Source organism: Eufriesea mexicana, unplaced genomic scaffold (genome assembly GCF_001483705.2).
Source record: "Eufriesea mexicana isolate 0111107269 unplaced genomic scaffold, ASM148370v2 scaffold2534, whole genome shotgun sequence".
NCBI lineage: Eukaryota > Metazoa > Arthropoda > Insecta > Hymenoptera > Apidae > Eufriesea > Eufriesea mexicana.
The window spans coordinates 194,889-217,087 of record NW_016910610.1 but is presented as its reverse complement, the minus strand read 5'-3'; the positions used below and the strand labels follow the sequence as shown (position 1 = coordinate 217,087).

General features: G+C 31.3%; 2 protein-coding genes across 2 annotated transcripts in view; both read right to left on the bottom strand.

Annotated features, from left to right (window-relative positions):
• The window catches only part of dally (division abnormally delayed protein), a 477,850-nt gene extending 459,675 nt beyond the window's left edge, over positions 1-18,175 (bottom strand). The window contains exon 1 of the mRNA XM_017903784.1: positions 17,361-18,175. Within this exon, the coding sequence (XP_017759273.1) occupies positions 17,361-17,592 (232 nt within the window). The 5' untranslated portion in view covers positions 17,593-18,175. The remainder of the gene's footprint in view (positions 1-17,360) is intronic.
• Positions 18,176-18,620: 445 nt separating this feature from the next.
• On the bottom strand, positions 18,621-21,599 carry Mcm7 (minichromosome maintenance 7). Its single transcript, XM_017903779.1, has 10 exons — positions 21,560-21,599; positions 21,255-21,463; positions 20,969-21,132; positions 20,706-20,886; positions 20,501-20,638; positions 20,226-20,411; positions 19,926-20,139; positions 19,358-19,835; positions 19,141-19,292; positions 18,621-19,036 (listed from the first exon to the last, which is right to left on the bottom strand). The coding sequence occupies exons 1-10, from the start codon at positions 21,597-21,599 to the stop codon at positions 18,621-18,623; spliced, it is 2,178 nt and encodes a 725-aa protein (XP_017759268.1).
• Between the last annotated feature and the right edge of the window lie 600 nt (positions 21,600-22,199).

The window sequence follows — 22,199 nt, the reverse complement described above, 5'->3', positions numbered from 1 at the left end:
GCACTGGTCATATTTTACCAAAGTGTATGGAAATACCCATAGGATATTAATACTTCATTTATCAAACACGACAAATAATTAATAAATAATACATTATAATATCAAATCGTTAACCAATTATCGCAATAATCAATAATTAGCGATTTACAATTTAATATATATAATCAACCATCTATTATTATAATGAATAATTAATGCCATTCCATGCCATAATTAAATACCATAATTAATACCAATTACTCATCAATAGTCCATCCTAATAATTAATCAAATATTAAACTACTCCACGGCATAAACACTCCAAACCCATCTGCAAGAACCTTTTCTCCCATAACCTGAATAAAAGAACAAACCTAACTAAACCTAACCAAAACAACGTCTCAAAGTCACATTCTAAGGGTAAATATCTTCGAAAGAGTGAAAAGAAATGATAAAATTATCGATTCAGGAAGCCCCATCACAAATTAACAAACAACGCTTTATCGTGGCGAATAGAGTCGCCTGTCCTCGTGGAGCACGTAGCGGACAAAGTCGGTCGTTGAACGTGGAGAACGTTAATCGATGGAGGAACGGTGAAAAACGATTTCAATAATCGTTCGACGGTTCTTCTTTCGGTCCAATTTACCGTGACACGAAGACGTGAGCAGGACGCCTCGAGACCCGCCGCCTCGCGCAATTACGGCCACGACGACGACTGCTCGATAAAATGCGATAGACTCGCATCCATGTCGCAAGGGTCATGAGCGGGCAAATAGAACGGGGCTAACGGGATTCTCGAGAGGTCCTGGCTCGTTTCAATAGGTCCTTTTGGCCTCATTCTACTTTTCATCCGCCTCAACGTCGCGCTGCCTATCGCTCCTCGCTGCGCCAAACTACGCCCCACTTGGCTCGGTTCGCGCCACCCTTCGCGCATGCAATTCTATCCCTTGAAAAAGCTGCGCGTGGGTCACCGCACGGTGGCGCGCGATTGGAAATAGGACGATGCGACGGGGAGTCTTCGAAATTGGAACAAAGTATCTTTTGATTTATTATTTGAGAATTTGCCATTTGGTTTAATCTCTCGCCGGGGTTTAAGTTCCGATGGCGCGTGCCATACTCAACGGAAATGTCGGTCACGCGCGAGAATATTGTAGGCGAAGAGTTAACCTACTGACGAACTTGTTAACTTGTGGGAATAACGAGGTAACTCGACACGGGATTATTGACGTTTTGCAATTATATACTTATTTTCTGCGGGATTCTTTACTTCTCTGTACTGTTTGCATTAAGCATGTATTAGTTTATACCTCCATTTGCTCCGATTAAAACTATAGAGAGATCTATTTTCAACTCGATTAACTCCACTTTTTCAAAAATCTTAAATTTAAGTGTCGAACCACTTGGTATAGTCGTAACTTTTTATATTTATAATAACTTTCCCTGATAATTAAGATTAACACCATTAAACGACAATAATTTTTTGACCACTGAATAATAAATAATTTATTTCAGAGGTCACTTTGATTAACCCCGTACTCTAATGTAAATCGTTGCAATAATGCAACTCAAATGCACTAGCAAGCCACGAATGATAACGGTGAATTTTTTAGTGCCGTCTTATCAGAATTTAAGTAAAATTTAGTAAAATTTAAATTTATTACTTTTTTCATTTGCCAAATCGATTAACTCTTCCAGTAACATAAAAATGGTAACATTACTAACGATTACCTTCTGACTATTTTTTCGTATAAATTTTATGTACCGTTAGATGAAAATTACATTTGTATTTATGCATTCTACAATGTTTATTTCGATTTAAATTAAAAAAGGAATTTTAAAAAACAATATACATTATTTCATTGCGTTTCTCCGCTTTTTGTTTTATGGAGTTAATCAATTTGTGCAATCACTCATATAAGGTGACTATAAAAAGACTTAATAATTTCATTATAAATTAACTGGTTTGCTTGGATTTCGAATGAGAATATGTGTTATGGAAAATACAAAGATTCGATGATTTAGACGTCTTGTAATCTTAAATCTGGAGAAAATAAATGTTCCACAGTGTTAGTTTTATTTAGTTTTTCCTATTATCACTATTTCAACATATAATTTTAACATATAATTACATCGAATTATTTTTTGAGTAATATATTTTAGAATGACGCAACTTATAAATTATAATAATTAATATTTACTGCTTAATGAAATAGTAGTTTAATCGTTAATTTATAAAATTAATGCAATTATGAGATTTTTATTTTGTTATTTCCAACAGGTTGTATTGGATACAGATAAATATCACAACATTCAGTGAATTTTTTAAAACTACGTTATTTGTTAATTCTTTTAAAATTCTGCGCAAATCAATTATACTTCAAAGGTAAACAGAAATAATCCTGAAAAATGTTCAGATAACATATCCAACTTATAAAAATGATAACACAGATGGAATGAAGTGAAATAAAATATAACAATAAGGCTATGCGCATTGTATTTTAATTGGATTTAATAACATTTGACAAATACTGTAGAATAAAAAGTGAAAAACCAAACTAGCTTCCATGCTCGCTATATAGACACAGAATTGAAACAATGAGTTATTGTTCAATTGTTAGGGAGTATAAGAGTGGTAGGAAATTTAAATTTTCTTTCAGCGCCCGTATGAACAAAAGCAAGAAAATTTTTATTCTATAAGGAACGTAATTAAGTACGAAGTATATTCCACTGTACTAACCCTGTAAGCAGTTTCTCAATTAAAACCTGATCACATGCAAACGACTAACTTAATTTTAAAGTATCAAACCAACGGATGTAAAATTATTATTTTTGTCAAGATCTGCTCCAATCATTCTAGTACTTAATTCTAATCTCTAGATATCAAAAATAAATTTTCCCAAATATTAAACATTAACAGAATTTCTCATAATTTTTTAAAATTAAAATCCCGAACGATCGTAAATAAATTCTTTGATAATTTCTAATATCGTAATTCAAACGTCTCCTATAATGAAAACTTCTAACCTACTATAGACATCTGGCACACGATACCAATTACAATTCTTTTGTACAATAACGTAAAGACTTAAATCACATTCCCATTATAAAGCCTTGACCGACTTACAGGACACATATTTTATGATCCCCTAACCAAATAAAATTACACGATTATCCACGTAATAAAACACCCGTACCTTCGAATGTAACGACGCAACTAGCGGCATGATACACACACCTATCGCTGCAAGATTCGCAAGGATGAGCGCCAGACGGTTCTTTCAATTTAATTTCATTTACGATCACTTAAACAGCCGCGCGGTGCAACAACCGCCAAAACAGCAGAAGGCGACCGAGCATCCCGTTTGCGAAATTAAAAGACCCAATTGTACGCCCGAAATCGCTCCTGCCTGTGATATTAGTTCCGAGTGACGCCGCCAGAGCGGGCTGGGATCGCCGCAATCACCGCGCCGCCTTCTAGGTAACTTGTTATCCGTGTAAATAATTACAGGAAATCGATCAATCGCAAAAAGTGCCACGATGAATCCCGTCTGCTTTGCTTCTGCCATTATGCAACTTTTTATCTTTATCGCAAAATTTAATATCAATTTTCTGTTTATTTATTTACTACTTCTACAACGCGATAGTAATGATTTCGTGGTGTATTAAATAATCATACGCGTATAAAATATATTCTAGGTAGTACAAGGTACACGATTTTCAAGCTGGATATTGAATGTAGTATTCACGATGCTGTTACTTTTCAATTTCTTGTTTTTTAATGATGACGTGAACGTGTGTCATGAGGTTGAAAAGGAAAGAGCGGAAAGTATGTGTATTCGTTACAGTTTTAATTACACCGTGTTTTATGATATAGATTAACACAGGAACTGCTAGGATTGTAGTTAAAAAATTCAAATCCTGTTATGCACGCCTGATTATTCCGGATGTGAACATTTTTTATTTAACATTTATTTCAAATTCAACGGGTATATATTTATAAAGTAGGCATTGAATAGAAACATCTAAATTTTCTGAAAAATATTGGACCCGAATGGAGTGGAATTATTTTATTTTATATTTATTTTATATCATTCATATGGAACTAAATAAATGCATATTAATGAAAGGTAATATTTCTTTCATATTTTTTAAAACATCGCTTTTTTAAAAAATATATTGCTTAATATATTGTCAACTACACAAATTGTACTAGATTAAATCCTTCTAAAATAGTTTCTAAAAATTTACAATGAACACTATAAATTCTAAGATCTAAGATATACAAAAAATAAAAAAATAAAATTAATTACGTTTAGCTGACTAAAAACACATTGTAAAAGAATTGTATAAAATAAAATATGCAAATTATATACCGTCTAGTAAAAATGGTAAGTCGACCAATACATTTAATTGAATATTACTATTTAGTTAGAGAAAAATATTTCAAAATTAAATTCAAAACAAAAAGCAAGTGAAATAAATTGAAGAAAAAGATATACTCGGAGAAATCCTATCTCCAAGTTGTATTTTTATAAATTTTCAGTATTTATACTTAACATCTATGGGTATCTTAATTTCTAATATTTAACCTTTACACCCGACAAATTTTCTGATCCTATTCCAAGAACCTCAGCACACTTTTCCACGAGAAGCTTCTCAAAATGAAAAATGAAAATTTATCTATACGATTTCTTCTTTCTTAGCGGAGTTAAGTATTAATAATCCATATTAATTTATACCAACGTTAATATAAATTCATAAACAAACGACTGCGATTATTTAAAATGAACGAAAACAATATCTCGCTAAAAATGTAAATGCAAAAACAGGACATCCACAATTACACGTTGAGATGCAAGCTGGACATCTCACAAAAGCCCTCACCCCCGCATACACGTCGCTAGAATGCGCGGCTCCCCGTGCACGCGTTTAACCCAGCGCGTTCCATTGTTTTCGAGTGCTAAAATATTTCTCCGCTTCAGAAGCGTTACTCGCGAATTAAATTGCACCCTGTACGTATATACTCGGCAAAGATGAAAAACAGATCGAGATATTTGAAGGAAACACGAAACGCATTGGAAACGACTGGACCGGTCCATTATTCACCTTTGCTGACGAATCACTCGCGCGCGAACCGAAAGCGATAAATTCACGTGCGCGCGCATAACCCTGGCAGAAGCGTCGAACAATAGAAGGCGGACGATGAATCATGAAAAATCGTGGTGGAAAACAGGAGAATGATTTTTTTTTTTCGATACCTGACCATTCTGTGCGCCGCTACCTAGATCGGTCAAGGTATTCCTAGTGGCGAATACAAAAGGATGGAAAAGGGTGGGGGGAAAAGAAAGAGACAGAGAGGGAGAAAGAGAAAAATAGGGGAAAAAGGAAGGACACCGGGACAGTGTCTCTCGTGACAGGAAATTTTACGATTCCACGCCGGTTTTATGGTACGTTCCATCACGGCATCGAAGAGAAAACGAAGACGTTCGATTTCTCGAGCGAGCGCCGAGACCTGGTGTTTGCGTTCCTAAAAATAACCCGATTAGGGATAAGCGGACGAGCTCGGCGACAAATTGTACGAAAGACGGCAGTAATACGGATTTATCGGTCGATAGCCAAGTTTTCGCAACGATCCTGATAACGTCGACGTGGTTTCGTCGTTATAATTACGCGCAGGAACCGCCGCGATGGTACATTGTACGTAAACGTTACAGCCAGGGCTGCCAACCGTCTGGTTTTAGCCTAGAGACTACTCTGGCCCTTTCTGTGCGAATTTCAGTGAAGGACATTATTTAGCGCGTCGTATACTGGCTAAATTTTAGACAATATTATTATTATCCATCTATTATTACTATCTATCTATCGTAACATAAATTATTATCTACCGTTGACCATCATCGAGCTAATAAATTGTTACTATATATCTAATATAAATTATTATTATTACTAACTTTTTATATTTTCAAAAAAACGGTACCTGGTGTATATTTCAAGAAAATATACATTTTTATTGGATAACAAAGAAAGCATGGACACCCATAACCATATAATGTATGCAGAAGATGTGTAAATATGAATGCAACGTGGAATAACAAAAGAAACGGAATATAAGTGAATTTAATAGAAATAAAAATTTGTGAAATATTAAGCTATACAGAAAATTATAAAGACGCTATTTTTTAATAAAACAAAGTCAAACAAAATATTTTGTTGGTGCAAATTTTTTGCAATTGTACATTATTTATGCAATAAGTGTAGTTTTTAATCTCAATTTGAAATAAATTGAAATTTGGTCGATTAAAAAATTTTCGTTACACTTTTCCGTTACAGTCTTCAGGTTTTAGGGTATTGTAATGTGACAACCATGATGATTATACCATATTTCTAACGTCGTTTTTAAACCGATACAACGTCCACCGTCAAAAGTATTCAATTTGTTCTCTTTATTCGCGTGGAAAATTAAAAGGCACCATATCGCGAAATATTTTCGGGCTCCTACTCATTTCGAGCTGTGAATTTTAACGAACGTGGTAATGAATTTCAGTTACCTGAAATTCCATTTGCCGTAACTCCTGTTGCTCGTGTTGGTGAATTAATATCCAGGGAAAAAAGCAACAACGAGATTTTCAAATACGAAGGGAAAAATTTTAATACCTGTTCCGTGCTTCTTGTTTATTTTCTCCGATATTCAAAGCTACGCTATTGTTTCTTCGATGAGCAGCCGCTACAAACGTTAAATAATTTTGCAAAAAAAAAGGAAAACACGGAAAACTGTGTACTCTACAAAAACGCGATAAGAATTCCGAACTACCGATAGGAGCATTCCATGCGAACATTCTATGCAAATTCTTTACTGCATGAAATCCAAGGAATGTTTAATATCTAAAAAAACAGCCGGAGCTCGTTAAAGGCACTCGACGTCTCGAAAATACCCGAATGCGTTTCGCGATCTAACCTAACTTTCCGTTTCGTGCATTCGATCCGCCGACTCTTAATTCGCGCTACTTAATTATTTAAAAATTGCCTTCTAACTTATTAGGTATAATGTCGGGCTTCGACGTTAAGCGTAGCGAAGGAAATAGGATAGTGCAGCTAAGTTAAGCGTAGTTTAATCGGAGGATTGGCAAAAAGGAGAAAAATGTCGAACTGATACGGATTCGACGCTAACCTGTTATAAGTACCAGTTTCACCCGACGTTCACTATATATACACGCTATAGATCAGTTCTGTTAATGTCGCGGGAATCCTTGTACCTGTGCGACGAGTTCCATCTTGAATCGTTCGAAATGGCGGAGGCGCCACGAATAGAGATAGAAAAGGAGGGAAAAAAGGGAATAAAAGGGACCGACACCGGGAATGTCCCTCGAACGGTTTACGATGCGTTGTCGGGGTGTGGTGCGGCTCATCGCGAGACTATGAAACGGCTTCGTTCTCACGGCAAATGCCATACGTTTTTTTCTCCGTTTCCCTTTTTACGATGCACCTATGGACTCGGCAAAATAATGCCCCGTGTTCGTCCTTTTCGGCATCCGCATTTTTTTTCTAATTTTTTAAGCTTGGAATTTTTCAATTTTCAAGTCTGCAAATCGAATTATATTTCCGGATTTTTTAATTTCTTAATTTTCTGTTTCGAATTTTCAAGTTTATGGATTTTCAAAGGTTCGAATTTTAAAACCTACAAATTTTTCTAATCATTCAAATTCCTTAATTTCATAATTTTTATTTTCCTAAATTTTTAGAGTTTCGAATTTTAGAAATTAAAGATTTTTAAATCATTATATTTGTGAATTTTCTAATTTTCATATCTTGAGAATTATCTAAGTTCTACATTTTTCACTACGTCCATATTTTTATACCAAATTTCCGAAATATGAAAAATATTTCTTTACATTTTTATACTTTGGAGATTTTGATAACATTTTTCTATCATATAAACCTTTCATATAAAGTGAATATTAAAGCTGCATTAAACTGATCTAAATCGTTAAAGTTTCTATTAATATTGTTAATTCCTATAAAATAGTACGAAAAATACCTCAGACAAAATAAAACAATTTATACTGTTATTTATTAAAAGAATTTAATTCTTTATTCTTAATTTTTAATAAACTTTAAACTTCTAAATTGAGGCTTATGATGACCATTGAAGTAACATTTTTATTTACAATTATAATATAATTATAATTGCAATTATATTACAATTTTTATAATATTCTATATTTTATAATTATATTACAATTATACTACGAAACATACAATATTGAAAATATGCAAAATAGAAACAATATTTTCAGAATTCATCAGCAAAAATAAGTTTTTATTTAAATCCCATAAATTTTCCTACTTTTTATAAAAATATACATTTGCATAAATAAATTCTAGTCCTATAATTAAGGATATAGGTATGAAAATCGTTTCACAGACTATACAAAAAAGTATGACAAAGCATAAATTGGTCAGACACAATTTAATAAGTGTATAAGCGACGTACAGTTAAGTAATTTGTATGAGATGTAACTTCAACAATGAGTTAAGGTTAGAATGATAGATCTGATTTACACGGTTCAAAATAATTAGCAGGTTAATCTACACGATTATTAAGAGTGATTCTATTATTTAGCAGCATTTAATATTTTATAAGCTTTAATTTGCTGAATAAATTAGGTATCCGGTAGCCGTATTATTTTAATATGCTGAATAAATTAAGTATGCTCAACAATATATCATCAATGCTATATTGTTTTTTAATTCTTGATTCGAATAACTTTGATTTGTGAATTTCGTAAAATACAATGTAATTATATCTTGATATATCAAATAATAATTATATTTTGTTCTTTCAAATAAGGCATTATAATACATTTCTGTGAATGAAAAGATTTATTATTTTTTTTTTTAAGTTAAATCAGAATTAATTGTCATTATTATTTGTGTATTATTAAAGAATGAATATCTATGTATTATTCATGATTTACAAAAATTAAAATTATGCGATGACAGATCAATTTCAGATTCATGATTCCATAATAAACTTTGTGAAATGTAATGTTTTTTAAATAGGATATTTTATCTTCGATTTTAAATCAGAATAAACGTGTAAAAATTTCCGTTTCTTAAGCGGACTAGTCAGAAAAATTAATTTTTACTGATATACAATTTTGAAAAATTTAAGAGGATTAATTTTATTTTAAAGTTTAATAACTTTTCAATAACCTGGAAGATATAACCATACGATCAATTTTCACTTGAAAAGAACTATTTCATATACTTCTAAATTATTAATAACTAATATAGTTTTAATTAAATAATCCTTTTAATATTTACGACACAAAATCAGGGGAATTATACAAAATTAATCAATTCAACATATTAATTAATATATCATACTCGTATTATTTATTATTAAATTGATAAATCATTAATTAATAAATTCAAAATAATCATGATTATTTTAAAGGGATGATATTAGCATACGAAACTCAACAATTATTAATTATACATTAAGTTTTATCTATATCTTACCTACAGATACTTATCTATATCTTAAGTATGAAAACTGCACTAATATCTTCGTATATTTGTATGAATAATAATAAAGATTCTAATAAAAATTATTTTTCTTTATAAAATTTAATTTTTCTGAACCAAAAAAAAGAAAAAAATTAATTATCTCATTACTATCAATAAATTTTTCACATTTCCTATATATATAATTTGTTATAATTCACCTTTTGAACTATGTCAATCATATTTTATGATATATTATTATTAATTATAATAAGAACATATTATATTGTATTAATATAGACATTATCATTTAACCATTAATTATTACAAATCATATATTATTATTTAATCGTTATTAACCACTATATTTATTACTTTTATAACAAAATGGTGACATAAATATCGTAGTTATATTGTAATATAAAATTGTAATAAAATAAATAATCCTTGGATATTTTATAATTTATAATACATTTTGCATTTACTATGAACAAGTACCCAAAGAGAGACTCGGTAAAGTAAGGAAATTGATCTGCCTCCTATCTTTCGAGCTGTGCCTCTTTAACAGGTTCTATAAGCCACTAGCAAAACCTAATATTTGCATTAAATGTACCGAGAGTGTACTTCACGCCTTCTTTAAAAAGCAGAAACATGGAACAGCACTTGTCAAATTGCTGGTTACTATCCCTAGGTTTATTATTCCGTTCGCTCAAGTGTGAACAACGCGCATCAATCTCGTGTCAATAAGCAGAGGTCGACCGCGAAAAAGTAGAGTTACCCCTATTTTCCATCCCCGTTACGGTTCCATTAATCTTTAAACGCGGCGTACTCGAGGAACAGAACAAAACTATGGATCAGAAATCGCGAAAAAAGCTCGTTAATTACACGCCTCGAATCATTTCACATTTCCCACTAAACTTCCACTAAATTTCTCCTGAAGCAAAATCCCGGTTGTATGAACAATATCCGAGTAAAAGTTTACGTTTAAAACTTCAATCTTTCAATTTTTTTCATTTCTAATCAAAATTTTTTAATTCCAATATCGAACTTTAATTTTTAATTTCTAATTTTTTAATTTGTATTTTTAGCGTTTAATTTTTAATTAAAATTTTAATCTTAATTCTTTATTTTTAACTTTCAAGTTTGCATTGTGTAGACTTTAATTTTTAATTTCTAGTTTTTCAATATTTACTTTCAGCGTACAATTTTTAATTAATTACAATTTTGAATAGTACTCAGTTTTAATTGTTCTATCTAAGTATCTCATTTTAATTTTTAATTTTTAATTCAAATAAAAAAAACATACTTTTTCATACTCCTTCGTGTATCCTGATATCCAGAAATAGATTATAAGGAACAAGAAATATGCCACAGAAACAATTTCATAATTTGAATGACAAATGAACAAAATGTTAAGATTTCAGAAATATTTCGTACAAGAATATTGAAAATTTTAAAAGTAACTGAAGAATTTATAAAATGTATATGGAGGCTAAAATATTTGAATTAATTTACCAATATATTCCATGAAAAATACATCGCATAAATACTGTCACACGAGATAAGAAAAAGTATAAACGAGAGAAGACCATCTGTAACATTCTCAAGGAAAGAATAAACACGCTTAAAGCACATTCACAATAGGACACACCTTACACACAACCCTTGTGTTATTAAAAACAAGAACTAGAACAATGCGACCATTGCAAGATCAACATCCCTTTGGCCACGATCCAAAATACGACACAAGGAAAAAATTAGATATACCTAGCAATATTCCTTCAATCCTCAAGGACAATGCGCAATATAAAAAAAGCTTAACCTTTTTCTCAGAAATCAATTTTTCACATTTAGTTTGAAACATAATCAGATCATACTAAACAAATAGACTATTACAGTCATATATTTTCATATTAACGATATTAATTAATATTATTAATACTAATATATTATACATTAATAGGATTATAATTATATGAAAGCTACGTATAATTTATAATTAGAGTATGGAAATTATGGTCGCCAATTGAACGAAAAATGTGATATTAAATTAATAAGCGAAAAAGAGATAAGAACAATTATATTTCATATTAAGAGCTAATCGTTCGATTACCTGAAAAAATTGATTATCGAAACAGGAAGTCTTCTGATTAACTCAAATTATCGACGTTCTGTCGTACGTATCTTTTATATATCGAACCAAGAGTCCCATTTGCATCCAGCTTCCTTGTTATTTTGCGACGAAAAAGCCCTTGTAAACAAAGTCGTTAAATGAAAATAAGAATGAGTACCTGATGTTTGAACCATTTACCGAATAATTCCTATAATCGGTATTAATGTTTCTACTTTGGTCATAAAATTACCTGTAACTAAGCGTATCATTTTCTGAATAACTACTTTCACGTTCGACGCAAAGTACCTCGTTATAATCCTCTTCGAGTAACTCCTTATTCAATTTCGCATAATATTTCGCGAATCTGACAAATGTACATGTGAAATTCGCGTGATAAATATATGCGATACAAAATAACAGATAGTTGTAAAAAAAATATTTAAAAAGGTAAAATATTTCAAAAAATACTTAAGATAATTATTTATCACTGAAATGAAAATTCGAGGTAAATGCCAGTTAAATTCGGCGTAGTCATTCGAACACAATAACACTGGACATAATGTATAAAGAATTAGCTAGCAAGCTTAAAATATCACGGCTGACTCTTCGCAGAGGGGTAGCACGGAGAGCATGGACAAAGAAAGAATTTTGAAAAACGTGGAAATATGGAAATAGCGTTAAAACGCTTCACTCTAAATTCAGTCGCTTGTCTCACAAAAAATACCTGGAAGACGCGAACAAAAGTGGCAGTCCTTAAACAATTTAACATGTTTCACTGCTGATCGAACCTTCACTGCCTGTGCTAAAGACTAACGAATAACTTCTATACAAAATCTGCTTTTATAATGTAAAACTTGGAGTACATTCTTTACATGAGTTATTATGAAAATTTTTTCAAAAATCCTGCAATTTTTAATAAAATTATTTTCTACGGTATGTATTCGATATATCATTAGTGTAATCTGTAATATTAATTTCAACGGTAATTAATTTATATTGTATTGTCGCCAATTGAACGAAAAATGTGATATTAAATTAATAAGCGAAAAAGAGATAAGAACAATTATATTTCATATTAAGAGCTAATCGTTCGATTACCTGAAAAAATTGATTATCGAAACAGGAAGTCTTCTGATTAACTCAAATTATCGACGTTCTGTCGTACGTATCTTTTATATATCGAACCAAGAGTCCCATTTGCATCCAGCTTCCTTGTTATTTTGCGACGAAAAAGCCCTTGTAAACAAAGTCGTTAAATGAAAATAAGAATGAGTACCTGATGTTTGAACCATTTACCGAATAATTCCTATAATCGGTATTAATGTTTCTACTTTGGTCATAAAATTACCTGTAACTAAGCGTATCATTTTCTGAATAACTACTTTCACGTTCGACGCAAAGTACCTCGTTATAATCCTCTTCGAGTAACTCCTTATTCAATTTCGCATAATATTTCGCGAATCTGACAAATGTACATGTGAAATTCGCGTGATAAATATATGCGATACAAAATAACAGATAGTTGTAAAAAAAATATTTAAAAAGGTAAAATATTTCAAAAAATACTTAAGATAATTATTTATCACTGAAATGAAAATTCGAGGTAAATGCCAGTTAAATTCGGCGTAGTCATTCGAACACAATAACACTGGACATAATGTATAAAGAATTAGCTAGCAAGCTTAAAATATCACGGCTGACTCTTCGCAGAGGGGTAGCACGGAGAGCATGGACAAAGAAAGAATTTTGAAAAACGTGGAAATATGGAAATAGCGTTAAAACGCTTCACTCTAAATTCAGTCGCTTGTCTCACAAAAAATACCTGGAAGACGCGAACAAAAGTGGCAGTCCTTAAACAATTTAACATGTTTCACTGCTGATCGAACCTTCACTGCCTGTGCTAAAGACTAACGAATAACTTCTATACAAAATCTGCTTTTATAATGTAAAACTTGGAGTACATTCTTTACATGAGTTATTATGAAAATTTTTTCAAAAATCCTGCAATTTTTAATAAAATTATTTTCTACGGTATGTATTCGATATATCATTAGTGTAATCTGTAATATTAATTTCAACGGTAATTAATTTATATTGTATAAAATTAAAAATTAATTTTATAAAATAAATGTAACATGAAATATTTAATTAAGAGTTTGTTATAATTTATATAAAATTTGTATTTTCAATACCGTTTGATAAATTATTAAATTATCTCAACATATATTTGTCATACTGCGAATATCGTATAAGCGACGTTCATATATTCCATGTCTTCCCAAGCTACACCGATGAATATTGTACGAACAGGTTAGAATAATAATCTTTTATTTTCAAACGACTTTCTAAAATCATAATTCTCATTGTTATCCTTATAGAAGGCTTTGAATAGAAATAACGTTAATTTCAATAAAAAATAAGTAAAAATCTAATTGTATAGATAGAGATATGCTTCCTATATATATATATACATTCGAACGAAAATATTGCCTAATTAGTATAAAAAAAAAATCACCGCACCTTTCACTGCACAATCATCATACGATCGTAATATCACGATATTAATTCAGTTCCGAAATGAGATTTATAAAAGAATAATTATAAAAATATATTGTCTTTTCGGAAAAATAATTTTACGATACGATTTATTTGAAAGAAGGAAAAATGAAAATTTATAACGATTATAATAAAATATTTTATAATAAATATCTTAACACGCATTTTTAACTATAAAATAACTAACCTAACCATAAAGATATTATAAAATGTCGAATTGAATAAACTGTACATTATTCGTATTTTACGACATCACGCGCAGAAGACACATATATGATTTTACTTTTACGGTAAAACGTGTTTTAATAATCTATAAAAATAGAAATTATTCGAAATATCGACGAAATATTGATTGATAAATAGGTTAATAATCCATACCTGAAAATCTTCCGAAAATTATAACGATCTGTATCTTCGCCATGTTGAAAAATAGTCGTATTCTAACGCCATAACGGATTTGGAAAGTTGCGTCATCGTTTCCACATTGTCTTAAACGCACACGTGTACTGCACACTGTAACCGAGTTAACCGCCGAAAAGTGCGACAAAGTGATTCTATAAGCGATTTATCGGTTTAAATTAAGAACATTAGCGTCATGGCACTCGAATCGACTCTCTACGCGTGGACGATTACCTCTCTCCATTTTCTCCGATAGGTGTAATGTGCGGCACTTGACGCAGGAAGTGCATAAAACCGGAAGCTACATCAGCGACCCTTCGGCCTCGATTCGACGAGTGGTTACAAACGTAAGAGAGAGAGAGACAGAACCATACGTTCATTCTGCCCTCCTCCGGTCGAATAACGTAACAACATATCGGAAATCGACACGTGATCGTTTCCCTGGATAATATCGAACACTACTTTTCGACCATCGCGACTCTACTGCGACACAATGCAATTTTCACCGAATATACATAAACTGTATCCGCGCTAACTTCGTTGTACCTCGTGTTAACAATTAACAGTCTACTTCCAGCCTACTCGAGATTATTCGAGGGAATCTGAATGAATAAACGAGATCCTTAACCACCACACCGCATACTGCGGTATCAGTTTGGTTTACCTTGAATTGGTTACGTGTAATTGCGAAGTTCACGTCGATTATAACCGGAGGTCACTAGTAGTGATTTTCGAACTTGATCGAAACTGAATATACGATACTTTTATTATTTGAATAGCTTAGTTTTAATCACGTTTCGATATCTCAATATAAATTTTTTTCAGAAAACTGTTGATGATATTTTTAGTGGATAAACAAAACAAACTAGCTAACGAGTTACGATCATAGTAACAAAATTCGAATTGATAGAATTTATTCCAATGAAATTTTGGAAATGCAGAAATTTTTTTTAATAATTAAGTAATTTAAATGTATTAGGTAAAAATGTTATTTAGTATACAGTTTTATGGTAATATATGAGAATTTAACTAATTAGCAAAATGTAACTAACTTCTTTACCGACAATTCTCTAGCTTTATAACCTTTTTGAAGAGTTAATTCGCATGTTCCTTCTTGCGATAATTATTTTTTTATGGACTTATATTATCTTAATATAATCTTATTTGCTGCTTCTTTCATTTTTATTCCGATTTTTCTCAGACCCCTCGACAATTTCATCATTAATTATGTCTTTAGTTTTATCATTTGTACATCATTCTCTTATCTCGTTTCTATCACATTTATAACCTTAATGTATTATGTAAAGATTAAAAATTTAATTTGAACGATCTCGGGATAATCATATTCTACCTCATGTTTTAAGATTATATTCGTAGTATTTATATTTGTATTTACATTAAAACAATCCGAAATTTTCAAATTTTTTATTTTCCTATTACCTAACCTAAATTAACTTAATTAGTTAATTTATTTAATTTGTTTTTAATTATTTCTATAAGAATGTCTATTTTAACGTTATATTATACGTCAGTATTTTTTGTAACATACTTACATAATCATATTAAAACAAGCAACACGAGAACAAGTGTATAAATTGATAGTCCTAATTCATGTTCGTTCCTTTCGATTGAATCGAAATTGATCCGAATTAAAATCAACCTCGCACATTGATACACCTAAAAATACATTAACGGGATGAACTTTTTAAAGAATATATTTTTCGAAAGTCGATTCGCAAATAAAGATTTTATTAATTCATCGAAATTTGAAAATTCATCTTAAACAGATACGTTAATTAACAAAATTAACAAAATTAGTTGATTCCGTAACCTTAACTCGAAATTACAAACGTAATTAACTAAACGATTCTCGTTATACCTTAGAATTTTCAATCTACTATAGATTCGAATACGATTCAATTTTGAAATATCTCATGTGTGTTAACTTTGTAATTGTATTAAATATGAATTAAATATGAATTAAATAAAAAATTAAATAAATAATTTACTGTACGAAAGCTAATAAATAATATTCCATATTGCATCATCAAATATTCGAGAATCGTTGAAAAAGTATTATTATCGTAATATTAATTATACTCTGTAATACTCTGTACCAACCTATATTAACCTAAAAATAAACTGTCATTTGTACTGAATTTTATGAGATTAAAAAACGTTTAATATCGATTAATGCTCGAATTGAATATACAAATAAATCAAGGGTTTTGAATAACCTAAATATCGTAACGTTTAAGGAAGCTGCAGATAGACGCGCCAAAAAGTCTTCCATAAGCACACATCATTTATCAAGCCATGTGTCGGTAAGAAACGCACCATAAAAGATACCTATGATGTAAGATTCATCGCTCTCACGACAATTGAAACAGGTTTTTACAAGAAGTACTCAAGTGTTATTTGATGTAATAACATTGAGTGTCGTTTAATGTAACAACTCTCGAGGACTACTAAATAAAACTTCGTAATTAGAGTCAAGCGACTCTAATCAAGACTTTCAGTTCATTTCCTCCAACGAATCCCGAAGCACCTGCTAGTACGAGATTCGCTCATATCCGAAATTTTCTTCCAATAGGAATTGATCTGGTTCACCGACGCAACGAGATTGGCCAATTTAAAGCGAAGCTTGTCAAACTCGATTCAATTCGATTCATCTCGATAACATTCCTCGGATAAGGATAAAATAATGATGAAATATTATAAAATTGTACACACAAAGTTTAACGTATGTAGATTATCAAAGGGTATTTATGAAAATAATTGTATAAGAATAAAATGGATCACTTACTTTTGGCGATATCCTCTACTGCACCTTGCTTCGTAATCACGATCGTGATATTCTTGCTCACGAAGAAGGGCTTAACACGTTCACAATCGGTGGACACGAAGTCGGTATCGTTTTCAGGATGTTCGGCGAAACGCGGCGATCGAGATGACACGAGATCGGTGCAACCGCATAATAATATCACGATCGACACAGGTGCCAGAATTGCACGATGATGCCTCTGAATTAATTTCATTTTGGCAAAATAGCCAACCGGCAGGACGAATGGGTAGAAAGCAGTAAAAGCGAAAGAAAGAGAAACCGAGCGGAAACTGCGAGATAGGCTGGTGGTAAGTTCCGTAAATCGTGCTCAAGAGCGTGAGAAGGATAGAGAAAAAGAGACGAAGCACGAGCAACGAGACGATTCAATTCCTCCTTCTCCTCCTTCGTCGTCGCGTATTCGGTACGATCGTTCGAAGAGTCATCAACCGCGGAACGAGACGCGGCTTCCCCTTTCCTATTCGTTCTTCGAATCGGCCGCGCTGTCAAACGGCACGGCAACAACCACGGGTGTTACTGCGAGATCTCGAGAAGCGCGAGACGTGCATTTGGTGTGATCGCGATGGACGGACAGACGAGACGACGGCTATAGTAATCACGACATGCACTGTCGAGACCGCGCAACACCGTGTTATAGCCCGCACACATGCACACGCGACCACTCTGGGTACACCACAATAATAAGCACACACATGCACGCACGTTTAACCGCACGCAAGCATGCATGCATGCACTACGCGACACGCGTTCCACGAGTAGCTCGATGCGACTGAAGTGCCGAGAGCGGCACCGCGTATTCACAATTCGACCGACCGGCACTCTCCCACTACGCTTCCTCCGATTCGTTCGCTACCCTATACCCTCTCCCACCTAACTTTCAATCCACTCCGAACTGCTTGCCCACCTACTTGCTTACTTACCTACCCAAACGGCACTTCTGATGCCTTTCGAAGACGTTACGTGCCGCCACTGATCGCTCTTTTGCCTTACATTTATTTTAATCATAATGCAAAATAAAATTATTAATATATATATATTATAATAAGCCACAATTGAAAAAATTAATCAAGAAACGAAATAAAATTTATAATAAAATTCAAAGTTTACTGAGAATATTAAGTAAAAATATATAAAAATACTTTTTTAACTATCAAAATATAAAAAAATGATGTTGAACACATTAAATTGTTTACAAAATAATGTTTAGCATACAGAATGAAATATTTAAATAAACGTAATTTGTGTTCTTGTTTGATTCACTTGCCACACATTCAATGCTTCGTATTCTTCGATGCAGTCGTTAACTTGATCGGGTTTAAATCCTTTACTAGTACAGCGTTCCAATATATCTGATACCTTAACGGTTTTCTTGTCACCAGATAATTCCCTAATAAGATGAAAAATTCGATTCATTGGATTTTGTTGAACATTGGTGGATAATGTTTCGGAATAGTTAATAGAATGCTTAGACATCTCTATTAATCTATTCGCCTCAATGACATCCGCCTTTTCGACGACATTTGATAATCTTAAACGCGCCAGTGCAGTCGACAAACGTAATAGTCCCAGTAAATTACGCGCAGAAGTAAAAGTTTTGTCCTGGCTATTGCGAGCCGCTCTTCTCATTTCCACGTAAGATTCTAAAAATAACAATTTTATTTAAATTCGATTATGCATATAGTAATAAATATCGCACTATGCGAAAAACAAATTTATGATTAAAGATTTTTAATACTACTCTTACCGACTATATAGTCAGTCAACTCTTCTGGAATAACGGGCTGTTTGGTTTTGCATAAGGTAATATATTTTCTCATTAAGTTCATATCCAAAGTGTTCGATTCTGTGGGTGGTTGTATACAATGTTGATGAACATAAGTTATGTGTTGAGCTAATCTGAAAAATATATTGAATTATTGTATACCATGTACAAATAAGAACATATTTGTACAAATACTAACTTTAAATCGTTACTACGGTCTGCTCGATCTTGAATTAACCACAGTAAATCAAATCGTGATAATAAAGCAGCAGGTAACTGAACATTTTGCTCAATTGTCCTTCTTGGATTATATCTACCATAAGCAGGATTTGCCGCAGCTAATATCGAAACTCTTGCATTCAAGCGAGTTGTAATTCCTGCTTTGGCAATTGATATAGTTTGTTGCTCCATCACTTCATGAATAGCAGTTCGATCAACATCTGCCATTTTATCAAATTCATCGATACAACAAACACCTTCATCAGCTAAAACCAAAGCTCCACCTTCCAGTATCATTTGACCAGTTAAAGGATCTTTCATAACTGAAGCAGTTAAACCTACTCCGGAAGATCCTCTACCAGTAGTATATTGAGATCGAGGTGCTAATCTTGTTATAAACGAAAGTAACTGAGATTTGGCAACTCCAGGATCACCCATTAAACAAATATTAATATTACCTATAAATAATAAATAGATGTAATACAATAAAAACACAACAAAAGAAAAGAAAAGTTTATACATATTAGGTAAATATATAAAACATAAACCTCTAATTTTGATGTCTTCTCTATGTTTGTCTGTACCACCAACTAATAATAATAAAAGTGCTTTTTTAACATCTTCAAGTCCATAAATTTCTGGAGCAATAGAACGAGCTAGTTTACCATAAAAGTCATCCTCCATTAATAAAGATAATTCCTCGTCTGTTAATATTGCAGCACTATCATTAATACTTTGTGAATTAGTGAGACAAACGATTCTCTACACCATATAAAATATACATATTTTATTATATTAAATATTAAGGATATATTACTATAAAATTATTAAAATGATTAACTTCATACATGAGCATCTAAATATGTTTCATTCAAAAGAGCTGCTCCGACACGTGCACTAAAGCCAGATTTTATAATAGGCAAAAAGATACCCGTAATAAGTACGTGATCTCCAGGTAAACATTTTCTTGTTATTTCACCTCTACAATATATTGTCAATGTTCTTGGAATGTGGCCTACAGGTACTTGATCACTCTTGAAATTATTAAAATTTAGTTACCATATTAAAATTATTTGATAAAAAATTTATTATTATAAAAAATTTGTAGACATATAAACCTTACATGTTCTTGTATTTTTAATTCTTGAAATTTTACAAATTTTGATCCTCTTGTTTGCATATCTAATACTCCACCAGATTTATTTATACGACAATCATCACTTGGACATTCTCGTAATGGCATGTATTTGAGGGATTGAACCTAAAAATTTGTATTGTACTATATTTTTACCTAACTCTAAACTATTAAAATATTATTCATCTCTTACTGGTTGAAATGTTTCAGCACCACATTGATCACATGTGTATGTAGCAACAACAAGCAAAGGCATTACATCACTGCATCTTGTTACTATACCACGTACTGTAACTAGTTTTCCTATCTTATCAGCTTTTATATCTCTCACAGAGTATGCTTTTGCAGTATCAAAATCTTTGAAATATACTTCACTAAAAAATACATGAAATTTTGTTGTATTATACAAATATATGCTTGTATAGAGAAATATAAATTAATATTAAAATGACATACAAGCGTCTCATAAGTTCTGGAGCATATTTATTCCTTGGATCACGTTGTTCTCCAAGATGTCTATTACGACCTTCCATTAATAATCTATGTTCAATATATACATCTAAAGCATCTTTTGGTGGTACAGGTCTTTCTTTAAAATCAGGTAACATCTCTTGAATAAGCTGTGTAAATAGAAGTATATTTTTACAGTCAATATAACAAATAAAATTGTATCTTAATTATATATTAAAGAATAAATATAATGTTTACAAATATTATATCTATATCATAAATACAAACTTACTTCTAAAAGTAAATTGACATATCTTCTGGTATTGTTTGCTATTAACATTGCTAATTCATCATCGAATTCATTAATATCATCTAAATCAATTGTTAAATTTACTTGTTCACGGTGAGCAATATTAGTTAGTTGTTTCCTATATTTAAATATTTTTTCACCAGTTGTATCATTCACTATTACACACTCCGTCAAAAAAGTTTTTAGTTGTTCTAACATAATATATAAAAATTAAAATATTTGTTAATTACATTTTAATTACAATATAATTTCTATGGTTAGATAATACTTATAATAGATATACTTACCTCTAATTTTTGTATAATCCCTTGATATCTTTGGTGGCATTTTCTCAGATTTATCTTTACAATTATTTTCAAATTTAATTTAAACTCTATTTCAACAATTTAACTTTTAACAATGAAATATAAAAACATCACGTATTCTCGAAGTAATCTTCCCGCCTAAACTATACCAGTACTTATCAGTTTGTAATATGGATAACTCGATCTTAAATTTAAGTATGATAAATTATATTTCAAATTAAAATCTATACATTGATATTAAAATAATCAATGTACTTATAAATCATCTTTTAATTTAAAAAATTTGTAACGTCTTAAATAAAAATTAATCTTTATATATGTTTTTATGTTTGATAATTGTTTTCAAAAATATATTTTCAAAAATTTATTTTGCAATATAAAACATTTAAACTACGTTACTACTATATCGAGAAGTATTTAAATAATTACATGCTTAAGAGTATTTTCGTAAATACAATTGATATCTAATAATTACAATTAAACTTGAACTTGTGTTTTAGAAATGAATAATTCATGTGCAATTTCATGGTTGGCAAGCCTCCTTTATTATGAACTGTAGACCTATGGTAAAGCAACCTATATATGTAGTTAGAAACCATATAATCATATAAATAGATAAAAA

Coding starts and splice junctions, on each gene's coding strand:
- Mcm7 (XM_017903779.1), bottom strand. CDS start 21,599: ATGCCACCAAAGATATCAAGGGATTATACAAAAATTAGAG. Junction 21,133..21,254: donor ATGTCAATTTACTTTTAGAA/GTAAGTTTGTAT, acceptor CTATTTACACAG/CTTATTCAAGAGATGTTACC. Junction 20,140..20,225: donor AAACATATTTAGATGCTCAT/GTATGAAGTTAA, acceptor TATATGGTGTAG/AGAATCGTTTGTCTCACTAA.